This window comes from Heteronotia binoei, chromosome 6 (assembly GCF_032191835.1).
Source record: "Heteronotia binoei isolate CCM8104 ecotype False Entrance Well chromosome 6, APGP_CSIRO_Hbin_v1, whole genome shotgun sequence".
Taxonomy (NCBI): domain Eukaryota; kingdom Metazoa; phylum Chordata; class Lepidosauria; order Squamata; family Gekkonidae; genus Heteronotia; species Heteronotia binoei.
Window position 1 is genome coordinate 150,127,288 of NC_083228.1, and position 11,842 is coordinate 150,139,129.

Sequence of the window (11,842 nt, forward strand, 5' to 3'; positions counted from 1 at the left end):
GGATGGACAATTGGCCTGATCCAACATGGTTCTCTTATGTTCTAACTCATGGGCATTCTATGAAATTGCTGAGCAGTCGGGTTAGAAGGGATAAAAGGAAGTACTTCTTCTCCCAAAGGGTGATTAACATGTGGAATTCACTGGCACAGGAGGCAGTGGCAGCTACAGGCATAGCCAGCTTCAAGAGGGGATTGGATAAGCATATGGAGCAGAGGTCCATCAGTCGCTGTTAGCCACAGCATATTGTTGGAACTCTCTGTCTGGGGCAGTGATGCTCTGTATTCTTGGTGCCTGGGGGAGGGGGCAGTGAGGGGGCTTCTACTGTCCTGGCCCCACTGATGCACCTGCTGATGGCACCTGGGGTTTTTTTTTACCACTGTGTGACACAGAGTGTTGGACTGGATGAGTCACTGGCCTGATCCAACGTGGCTTCTCTTATGTTCTTACTATATAAGCTGACGGGTTCTGAAATGACTGGGAGAGATCTTGGGGTCCTCCTAGCAGACATTCAATGAGAATGTTGACTCAGTGTGCAGTGCCAGTGAAAAGGGTTTCAAAGGCCGGGAAATGACTGAAAAGCAAAACACCAACCTTGTCACGCTCTTGGCTGTCCTGCATTGAGCTCCGGTGCAACCTCCTTTGGCATCCCACCCGCCCGTGGGCACTTCTGCACGCATCTCAAGGGGCTGGATGTTTAGGGGGTTGGTGTACCTTCCTGTCAGCAACACTCTGGGACTTCTCAACCTAGGTGGGAAACCAGCTAAGGGGAGACATAATAGAACTTATAGAATGATGCATGCTGTGGAGAGAGTGGGCGGAAAGGGGGCCCCCTCCCTCTGCCACAAGAACACAGGGGCGCCCATGGAATTTTGGGGAAATAGGTTCAGGCAAGGCAAAAGGAAAGACTCCCGTTCTCAGTGAGTAATTCAGTGCCAGCAGAGGTCCTGATGGCTGCAGGCCCAGCCAGTTGTAAAATGGGGTTCAACAGATCCATGGAGGAGAAGGCCCTCAACGGCTACTGGCCACGGTGGAGCCTCCAGACCAAGGTCATCTTAACAGCATTATGGGCCCTGGGCAAAGCAGTGGACTGGGCCCCTGCGACTACTCCTCACAGGAATAAAAATAGCACTGCATCATACACAGATTAGTATGTGGCTCCTGTGCTCGTGGGGTCCATGGGCAAGTGCCCATCAGGCCCATGCATTAAGGCAGCGCTGTTCCAGACCTAGAGGCAGCAAGACCTCCGAATACCATTGCGGGGAGGAGGGGGGAGGTGTTGGCTTCCTTGCCCTGTTTCTTGGCCCTCCAGAGCAGGGGCCACCATGGCACCCACCCACACCGTTCCCGGTGCTGTTTTAGGAGGTGTGCTGCGGGTGGGGGGCGGGGGGAGAGGCAGGAGGGGCTTTAGCATAGCCAGGGTTTCTGATTGGCCAGCAGAGATTTGACTGGCTGTGCAGATTTCTTCAAAGGTTGCTGGGGTGGCAGCTGCTGCCCAAAAAGACCTTGACTGTGGCACTCATTTGGTGGCTGGCTCTGGCTCCTGTGGCAAGCATTTTGCGGGAGACATTTTGTGGCTGTGCCCACTATGCGGTGTCAGAATTCCAAAGGTGCTCACAGGCTCCAAAGGGCTGGGGACCCACACTCTGGTAGAGGCACTGGCTGGGCACTGTTTATTTATTTAATTTATTTATTTATTTAATGAACTTATATCCCGCCCTTCTCACCGAAGTGTCTCAGGGCGGCTCACAACATAATGATTCATACAATTCCATTTAAAACATTTACAGATACAATAAAAGCATAGTTAATAAAACAAGATAAAATAAAGCCAGCGGTCTATAAGAGCATTTTGTTCCATCCAAAGATGTTCCATCCAAAGTATCAGTTAGGTGTTATAGGCCTGCCGGAAGAGGTCTGTCTTGCAGGCCCTGCGGAACTGCCCTAGTTCCCGCAGGGCCCGCACCTCCTCCGGCAGCTGGTTCCACCAGTAAGGTGCCGCTGTTGAGAAGGCCCGATCCCTGGTGGATTTTAGGCGGGCCTCCTTTGGCCCAGGGACTACCAGCAGATTTTGTGAGCCGGAACGTAGTACTCTCTGGGGAACGTGTGGGGAGAGACGGTCCCTAAGGTAGGCAGGTCCTAGGCCATACAGGGCTTTAAAGGTAATGACCAACACCTTGTACCGGACTCGGAATGTTACTGGCAGCCAGTGCAGATCCCGGAGCCCCGGCCGAATGTGCTCCCATCTTGGGAGCCCTAATAGCAGCCGGGCAGCAGCGTTCTGCACCAACTGCAGTTTCCGGGTCCGGCACAAGGGTAGCCCCATGTAGACGGCATTATAGTTGTCCAACCTCGAGGTGACCGTGAACCTGTGGGCTGGTTGAGAGGGGCCCCTGGCCCAATCCTGAAGTGCCCTTCTTTTGGTGACAGAGAAAACAGGGGGCTCCCTTCCTTGTCCATCAGCTGCACCCACAGGTGAGAAGGCCCAGGGCATCTGTCTGTGGCTGTGGGATTTTAACCATGATGTGAAAAGAAGATATCACTGGGTGTGTTATACCCTGCCCTTCACTCAGAGTCTTAAGAGTGGCTTACAGTTTCCTTTCCCTTTCCCTCCCCACAACAGGCACCATGTGAGGCAGGTGGGGCTGAGAGAGCTCTGAGAAAACAGACTGGCCCAAGGTCACCTAGCAGGCTTCACGTGGAGGGGGGGGGGACTTGAACCCAGTGCTCCAGGTTAGGCTCTGCCACTCTTGACCACCCCCCCACACTGGCTCTCCTCCTCCTGTCTTGGGAGCAGAAGGGAGCCCCATCCCCACTGTCCAGCTGCAGGGGGTCAGCCTGCAGCCCTCTGAGGGTTTGCTGCCCCAAGCCATTGCTGCCCTCTCTGTGGCCACGGGTGCTCCTGCCCCAGCTAGCCCTGGGGAGAGAAAGGCTCTGGCGCCTGCTCAGCCCCCCCCCCCCCCCCCTTTGCACTCTGTCTGGAAACTTTGGAGGGTGCCAAGAGTGCTAACAGGGAGGAACCACCAGGAAGGAGGCCAGCCCGGCAGCCTGAGCCCGTGGGAGGGTGTCACAGCAGGGGCCAGGAGGGGCCTTCGCCCGATGCCACACTCTGCTAAGGGTCTGTCTGGGAGGGCCTGTCTGGCCCTCCTCGTGGCGCCCCAGGGGCCGGGGTGGGGGCGGGGCCTGCTGGGGGGCGGGCGGGGGGGGGGAGAGCGGCTCGGCAGCGCGGATGTGACGGGCGCGCGGCTGCGGCGGCGGCGATGGCGAGGCGGCCGGTGGCGGCGGCGGCGGCGTTGGCAGGAGCGGCGCGCCGGAGGAGGCGGGGGCGGAGGCGGCCGGTGGTGCTGGCGGAGGGGGCCGAGCGGCGGCGGCGGCGTCGGCGGGATGCGCGGGCGGCCGGGGCTGCGGCGGGCGCCTGGAGCTGAAGAGCGGGCGCAGCAGCAGCAGCAGCGGCAGGTCCCGGGGCCGGGCGCGATGCTGCCGTGGAAGAGGCACAAGTTCGAGCTGCTGGCCCCCCCCGCCAACGCCAGCGCGGCCGCGGCCGAGGAGGAGGAGGCGGCGGCGGGAGCGGCGGCGGAGGAGCGCGGGGCGCCGCAGGGCCAGGGAGGCGCGGGGCCGGCGGCGGCGTCGTCGGAGGGGGCGCTGCTGCGGCGGGTGGTGGGCCAGCTCTTCGGGGGCGGCGGCGGCGGGGGGGGCGGCGGGGGGCGTCGGCGGCGGCAGAAGTTCCGCGTGAGCCGGGAGGCGCCGAGCTACACGGTGCTGTACCTGGGCAACGCCACCACGCTGCAGGCCAAGGGCGAGGGCTGCACCGACGCCGCCGTGGGCCGCATCTGGGCCAAGAGCGAGGCGGGCCGCCTGGGCGCCAAGATGAAGCTCACCATCGGGCCGCAGGGCCTGCGCCTCGCCCCCGCCGCCGCCCCGGAGCCCCGCGCGGGGGGCGCCTCCTCGTCGTCGTCGACGGCCGGGCCGGGCGGCCACCTCTACCTGCTGCACCGCGTCACCTACTGCGTGGCCGACCCGCGCCTGCCGCGCCTCTTCGCCTGGGTCTACCGGCACGAGGTGAAGCACAAGGCCGTGCTGCTGCGCTGCCACGCCGTGCTCGTCTCCAAGGCCGCCAAGGCCCGCGCCATGGCCCTGCTCCTCTACCAGACCTCCGCCGCCGCCCTCGCCGACTTCCGACGCCTCAAGCGCCGCGCCGACGCCCGCCGCCAGCAGCTCCTGCACGCCGGCCCCGACGCCCTGCCGCCCCCCGCGCCCCTCCGCCGCCTGCTCCTCCTCCGCGGCAGCGCCGCCAACGCCGCCGCCGCCTACAAGCCGCCCGTCGAGCGCAGCCGCAGCGCCCCCCGCCTCGGCGCCATCACCGAGGACGCCCGCGGAGAGCAGCTCGAGGAGGAGCGCGCCCGGCGCCACCACCGGGAAGACCGCGACGACGACGACGCGCTCCTGCTCCCCCCCCTCGACGGCGCGCCCGCCCTGGGCGCCCTCATCGGCGGCCTCGACCAGCTGGCCATCGGCAACGACCCGGCCCTCCTCCGCGCAGACCTCCGCGTCACCCGCCTCCTCTCCGGCGAGAGCACGGGCAGCGAGTCCTCCATCGAGAGCAACGGGCCCCCCGACGCCGCCTCCCGCCACAGCCCCGAGCCAGACACCGGCTGAGCCAGCGGCCCCCACCCCGCACTCCCCTGCCCGCCTTCGGGACAGGCAGAACCGGGGGGGGGGGGCTGGAGGAGGCAGAGCACCCCCCCCCATGCACAGAGACCCCCGGGCGACTCTGGAGCCAAGAGGTGCAACGTGCAATGTCTTGGGAAACCCCCCACACACTGGATGCCCCCCCCCCAGAAGCCTGGAAGAGCTGCCAAACCTCTTTTGGAGACCTCCGGTGGGAGGGGGGGGCTTGTTTACAGTCCCTGACCTGACCATCTCCCCGCCCCCTTTAAAAACAAGGACCCTGCTGATCTCTGGGAAGGAAGGAGGGTCCCTTGAGGTCCTTTCCCTCGGAGTCAGGATTTTTTGCACCGCGGCGAAGGCCCCAGGAATAGCCCCTCCCCTCCCAGCTGCCCTTTGTGTTAAGTTATGTCTGTGCAAGATGGAGGTTGGACAGGACTGGAAGGAGGCCCTGCAGCTTCTCCTCCCATCTCCGTGTTTCTATGTTCTCTTTTGCTGTGCAAAAGGCACCTTGTCAATGTGGATGTTCCCTTGGACCTACGGAGGAAGAAGAGAATGGACCTTGGGTGCCTTTTGCGGTGGGGTGGGGGGGACACTCTGGGATCAGAGCCCTTCCTTTCCCCCTGGATTGCTTGGCACCCAAGAGCGGAGGTAATAAAGAGGAAGGTAATGGAAGAGATGCTTCTGTTGGCTTGAAGGTGCCTCCTGGGCCTGCTGCAGGAGGGGCCCTACGTGGGGGGAAGGGGGCTCATGAGGAGGCCACAGACCAAGCCCCCCCCCCCAATCTTTCCCCTGACAGCTCTTGCAGGGGGGTTGGCAGCGTGCAGGGCAGAAGGAGCGGAATCAGGTAGTGCTTGATCCTTTTTGCCACCCAAGATGGAGGGGGTTGCCCTGCAGGGAGGGCTGTGGAGGGAAATGGGCCCTGGTGGTTGAATATCCGCCACACTCTGCTGCCAGCAGCCATAGTCCAGTAAAAAAGGAAACAGGAACATGAAGCCCCCCCCCCCCGCTTCCTGCACCCTGACAGGCAAAAAGGCACCAAGATGGTGAGACAGAGGAGGTCATCTCAAGAGCCACAAGGCCTGTGCAGGATTCTGCCCAAAGTATTTCCCTTGAATTTGTTTTGCTCCGTTGGGGGAAGGGTGAGAGAGAGACCCCCAGGGAGGGGGCTGGTTCTCTGTGTGGCTCTTGTTGCTGCCCCCGCCCTGACAGAGGCCCTTGGAAAGGAAGGGAGCGCCCCCTCCCCAGCAGTTTCCTCTGCCCTTCCCTTCCTCAGCACCCCACAGCCGCGACTTCCTCCTCCTCCCTTCTTAGAGGGCTTTAAACATCAGGAATTGCTACATTGCTGTGGTGTTCTAGCACTCTAACAATCTATTGCAACAATGTGCTCGTTCTTACATCCCGTTTTCTAAAAGTCTTCCTCATTGCAGAGTTGCAGGAGAAGGTGTTCAGCAAATACCCCTCCTTCCCTGATAGATAGGTCTGCAAGGGAAAGGACTGGGGACTCACTGACTTTTTAGAAGTGAAAGCTGTGAGCTGCTGTTTTGATGCTCTCGAATCCAAAGGACGGCAGAAGAGCATTGTGGAAACAGCCAGAGAGAGGCTTGAGGGTGCGGCCTTCTCAAGCTCCACCGCCTACTGCTGGAGTGTTGTTGCAGTGCCCAGGACAACATTTCCTGGGGTGTGTCTGCTGGGTCAGGTGCTGCCGCTTGAGCACAACATTCCGTGGTGCACACAAAAGGCAGCCCGTGCCACCCCATCTCTCCAAGCCAGCAGTGTCAGTTTCCCAAGGCCTCTGGCCCAGTTCTCTTGACCCCAGAGACCCTGTGGCTGCGCCCAGCAGCGGCTCCCATCCCCAGAACCCTGCAGCCTCTTCCAGGGGGTCATTGACTGTGGAGAGGATTGAGTTCGCTGCTTATGGCTGTGGTGGGTTTTATTGGTAGTGATGCTCATCCCAAATATTGCAATGGGATTTGGATGCAACCAGGTGCGGCCTCAGGGTCGCATAGTGAGCTGCCGGACTGGGGGAAGATTTGAGCCTGGGTTGCGGTGCCAGCTCTCTCTCTCTCTCTGCTCAGCATGCGGAAGATCCCCAGCTCAAGCACCCCCACCCCCCATCACCAGTGAGAAAGGAGCAGACAGGGGACTGAGCAACCCTGAAGATCTGCTGCTGGTCACAGCAGACAATTCGGACCTTGAGTCTCGGCTGGGCTGTGCCGCGGGGCGGAGAGCATCTCCTTTGCCCATGTCCAGTCCCCAGCATCTCCAGCTGGAAGGATCAGGGAGTGGAAGTCATCACTGGTTTTGACGTCATTTAGACAGAACCCTACTGTTGGAAGGGGCCACAGTGGAGGCCATCTAGCCCCACCCCTGCCCCATGCGGGATCAGCCACTTCAGAGTATCCCTGACAAGGGTTTGTCCAGCTGCTGCCTTAAGAGACTGCCAGGGAGCTGGGGAGGGGAGCTCAACACCCCCTAGGCAGCCCACTCCACTGCTGAACTACTCCAGCTGTCTGGTATCGTGGTGAAGTGTGCAGACTCCTATCTGGCAGAACCGGGTTTGATTCCCCACTCCTCCACTTGCACCTGCTGGAATGGCCTTGGGTCAGCCAGAGCTCTCTTATCTGGGAGAACTGGGTTGGATTCCCCACTCCTCCACTTGCACCTGCTGGAATGGCCTTGGGTCATCCAGAGCTCTCTTATCTGGAAGAACTGGGTTGGATTCCCCACTCCTCCCCTTGCAGCTCCTGGAATGGCCTTGGGTCAGCCATAGCTCTCTTATCTGGAAGAACCGGGTTGGATTCCCCACTCCTCCCCTTGCAGCTCCTGGAATGGCCTTGGGTCAGCCAGAGCTCTCTTATCTGGGAGAACCGGGTTTGATTCCCCATTCCTCCACTTGCAGCTCCTGGAATGGCCTTGGGTCAGCCAGAGCTCTCTTATCTGGGAGAACCAGGTTTGATTCCCAACTCCTCCACCTGCAGCTGCTGGAATGGCCTTGGGTCAGCCAGAGCTCTCTTATCTGGGCGAATTGGGTTTGATTCCCCACTCCTCCACTTGCACCTGCTGGAATAGCCATGGGTCAGCCAGAGCTCTCTTATCTGGGAAAACCGGGTTGGATTCCCCACCCCTCCACTTGCAGCTGCGAGCATGGCCTTGGGTCAGCCATAGCTCTCTTATCTGGGCGAATTGGGTTTGATTCCCCACTCCTCCACTTGCACCTGCTGGAATAGCCATGGGTCAGCCAGAGCTCTCTTATCTGGGAGAACCGGGTTTGATTCCCCACTCCTCCACTTGCACCTGCTGGAATGGCCTTGGGTCAGCCAGAGCTCTCTTATCTGGGAGAACCAGGTTTGATTCCCCACTCCTCCACTTGCAGCTGCTGGAATGGCCTTGGGTCAGCCAGAGCTCTGGCAGAGGTTGTCCTTGAAAGGGCAGCTGCTGGGAGAGGCCTCTCAGATCCGGGTTTGATTCCCCACTCCTCCACTTGCACCTGCTGGCATGGCCTTGGGTCAGCCAGAGCTCTGGCAGAGGTTGTCCTTGAAAGGGCAGCTTCTCTATCAGAGCTCTCTCGGCCCCACCCACCTCACAGGGTGTCTGTTGTGGGTGAAGGAGATAAAGGAGATTGTAAGCTGCTCTGAGATTCGGAGTGAAGGGCGGGATATAAATCCAATGTTGTCATCATTTTTTTTTAAATCCTAATATCCAGCCAGTCTCTTTCCACCTGTAATTGAAACCCATTATTGTGAGTCCTTTCCTCTGCTGCCCTCCTTTAAGATACCTTTCAAGAGAGCCTTCCTGTCCCCCATCCGTCTCCTCTTCTCCGGACTGAACAGTCCCTTCCTCCCAGGAGCTGGTCCCCGGCAGGATCCTGCCTTTCTCCCCCAAGGGAGACACAAATGCCTTCCCCTGTTTCCCTCTCCTCCACTTGGTCCGAGGCAGGGGAGGCCGAGAATATGTGAGTAGCCCAAAGGCCCCCAGGCAGCTTCCGTGGCAGAGGGAGGATTCAAACCTGGGTCTCCCAGATCCTAGGCTGACCCTTGAGCCACGAGTCCATGCTGGCTCTCAGGTCAAGAGAACTGGGCCAGAGGCCTCGGGAAATTGCTGCTTGCGAGAGCAGACAATGCTGGCTTGGAGAGATGGGGGCAGGGGCTGCCTTTTCTGTCCCGTGAGAGAGAGTTCTGGTTCCATTTCCTCGCAAGGCCCAGGAAGGGGTGTCTCTTCCTGGGCCCTCCCCCCAGTCCCTGGGGCAGCAGCAGACCCCCAGCTCCTCTTGGGACATGACTTCTCAGCGCTGCAGAGCCAAAAGTCCCACCTGACTCATCCAAGGGGGGTGGGGGGTCTTGACCCGGCTGGGGACAGCTTGGGTGACCCACCCAAGGGCCAGGAAGATGGGCAGAGGGGGGCACATTGGGCTGAGGCCGCATCCAGCTCTGCTCTCCTCAGCCTGGAACGTTTGAAACCCCCCCCCCCCCGGCCTCCGGGGTACAGGCAGGAGTTCCGCCAGGAAAGCAGTTGATGCTGTGCTCTGGTGGAGAGGAGGGGCGGCAGATGTGGGGCACTAAAACCATGGAAGCCCCCCCCCCACTTTCTGTTATGCTTTGAAGGGATGGCTGAACCAGGGACTGCTGGAGAACCTCTGGCTGTGAGCTGGGTTGATGCAGCTCAGTCGTACATGAGCAGATGCTTCTTGACGAGGATCCCCCTTAGTTAGTGGTGTGTTTGCGCCCCACCCCCACCCCCACCCCCAGAGTTCCAGAGGGCAGCCATGCTGGCCTGCAGTTGGAGAGCGGCTTGAGGCCAGGGGGAGGTTTTCCCGGGACAAGGGTTCGAGAGCCAAAGGTGCCTGAGGCCAGCTGCCCTCTCCTTCTTCAGCAAAGGCCAGCCTCCCATCCTGTGCTGCAGGGGAATGGGCTTGTGGGCTCCTCGTGAGCAGGAAGGGGGAGGGGGCGCTGGCTGGCCTCTGGTCCCTGTCTGTGGCCTCAGGCACTCTTCAGCAGAACATTCCTGCAGAGGCCGGATCCTCAAGCCAAGGCACACACAGTCCATATGTTGCGTGACTCTGGCTTGTCCCTTGGGTCAACATTCAGGATTGCAAGGCCAGGAGGGAAGCCTGACTTATTCCTGGCACTTCAGACAGAAAGGCTGAGCCAGCATGGAAGGACAGCAGGCCGACACCCCTCATGGCGAGGGGGGTCACCCTATTGCCAGCTTGAAATGGGGGCCTCATCTGTGGGCCCCTCTCAGTGATGGGCGAGGCAAGATGTGTGGGGCAGTGGAGACCCATGTGGGCCACAGCTGCCTTGCTGGGCACTTCCCAGGGCAGAGAGACGCCTGCACGGGGGGGGGGGGGGTTGGTCTTGGATACCCATTCGTGGCATCCTGCTCACCAGAATCCAAGAACTGTGCAGCCCCCCCAGGACTGGCAGGCAGGTGGGAGGAGGCAGATGCCCTTCCCACTTTCTTATCCTGCCAATATTCCTCCCCTGGGAAGCCTGTAAGGGGGGGGGGGTGCCAGATGCAGCGTTCTGCTCCCACCTTGTTGCCTTTCTCCCCCCACTCCCCCCCCCCCATGGCTGGGAAGAAGTCACACCTCCCCAGCAGTTTCATTCATGCACCCAAAAGTGCCTTGGGTGTGTGAGAGAGGAGAGGCGCTCCCCCAGCTGCGGCAGCCTCAGGATCCCCTGGGTCAGTTGGCCTGCTGCTATCCCGATGCCTTCTGTGAGCTGCCAGGGGAACAGGGCTCAGACAGCGAGGGAGAACTCAGCCGCACATTGCAGACTGGAGTGGAGGCCCCCAACACACTCAAGCACAGCCCCACCTGTCTCTGGTGTTATCCTTCCAAGACGCTGAAGGCTGAAGGTTTATTGGACGTATATCCCGCCTTCCCCACTGAAGCAGACTCAGGGCAGCTCACAACCAGCAAAATCGACAATACATTCATATTACTTACATCATGAATTAAATTTAAGCAATTCAAACCGTTAAAACAGTCTGGTGCTCAATCATCCGGTATTATTTCAGATGATGTTCAGTATTTATTAGGAAAGAACCCTCATTATTCATTGCCCCCTTCTGCCGCAGGCTCACGTAACTGAGCCAAAAACCTCGAGGAGGCCGGCAGCAGTCCGTGGGAGACCTCCCTCCTTAGATGGGAAGCGGGATAGTTCCAGTAAGGAGAGAGGCTGCTTCTGCCCCCCCCCCCCCCCGCCACACTCATGCACAAAAACGGGGTGATGCAGCAAGTGCCCAACTCTTCCCCCATCCGTGTGGGACTTCCTGCCTTGCTCCCAGACCCCCCCAGCACCCTCTTCAGGACTGCCTTTGGAGCACACTTGCCCAAGGCTGGCCTGGCCCCCGCCCCATTCTTGCCTCTGAGTCCTCTCTTGTGGGGCAGCTCCAGTCTCTGCTCTCGGCTGGGCTGTGGGAGGGGGAAGGCCAGCTCACCTGCCGGGCACCAGGGAAGGAGCAGGCAGGACTTCTGGTTCCAGGGCACATGAGCCCTGGAAGGCCACCGCAGCCATCCAGGCAGGGCCCCTTGTGGAGGGGAGAGAAGAGGAGAGTGCACTGGCTGGAAAAACCTGCTCTCTGGCACAGCCAGGAGAACAAGGCGTGCTGGACTGGACTGAGGGACCAGCCATTTGTCTTGGCTCTGGGGCTATGAAAGCCTGCCTCATGCCCCCTCCAATCTGCTCCCCCCCCCACAACCGGGTCATTCCAAACAGCTCTGTTGCCAAGGATAACCTTGGCATGGGCTGCCTCTCCCAGTCTCCTGCAGAGAAGGCGCTCCAGAAATGCAGTCCGTTCCATCCCTCATGTTCTTGGCCGGAGCAGGCTAGCTGAAGCCCCAAGTCAGGGCAAACAAACCCAGCTCTCTCCCTGTTTTGTGGGTGGGCTGTTCCAGGGAGCCCTCAGCCAGCCAGCCTGCCCCCCCCCTCACTGTCTCAGCAGACATGCGCCTCCATGACAAGGACAGCCCACGGCACACCCCCTGCACATCCATGCGCTGGAGGGAGAAACCTCCAGCCATTGTGGGGCTGCGGCCAGTCTGAGCTCATTCCTCTGTCTAGGAAGATGCTGGATGCAGATGCAGGATGGTTGAAGCGCAGCCTGAGACACACACAGAGGGCCAGAAGCCTCACCAGGCACCTAACAGTGAGCCAGCCCCTAATCCAGAGGTCAT

The 11,842-nt window shown here is 60.3% G+C and overlaps 1 protein-coding gene across 1 annotated transcript; it reads left to right on the forward strand.

Moving 5' to 3' along the window:
- The first annotated feature begins 3,471 nt into the window (after positions 1 to 3,471).
- Positions 3,472 to 4,653, forward strand: FAM43A (family with sequence similarity 43 member A). Its single transcript, XM_060242794.1, has one exon. It carries the CDS (start codon positions 3,472 to 3,474, stop codon positions 4,651 to 4,653), a length of 1,182 nt encoding a protein of 393 aa, XP_060098777.1.
- The last annotated feature ends 7,189 nt before the right edge of the window (positions 4,654 to 11,842 follow it).

What these genes read in the sequence shown, in the direction of transcription:
- FAM43A (XM_060242794.1), top strand. Translation starts at nt 3,472, where the DNA reads ATGCTGCCGTGGAAGAGGCACAAGTTCGAGCTGCTGGCCCCCCCCGCC.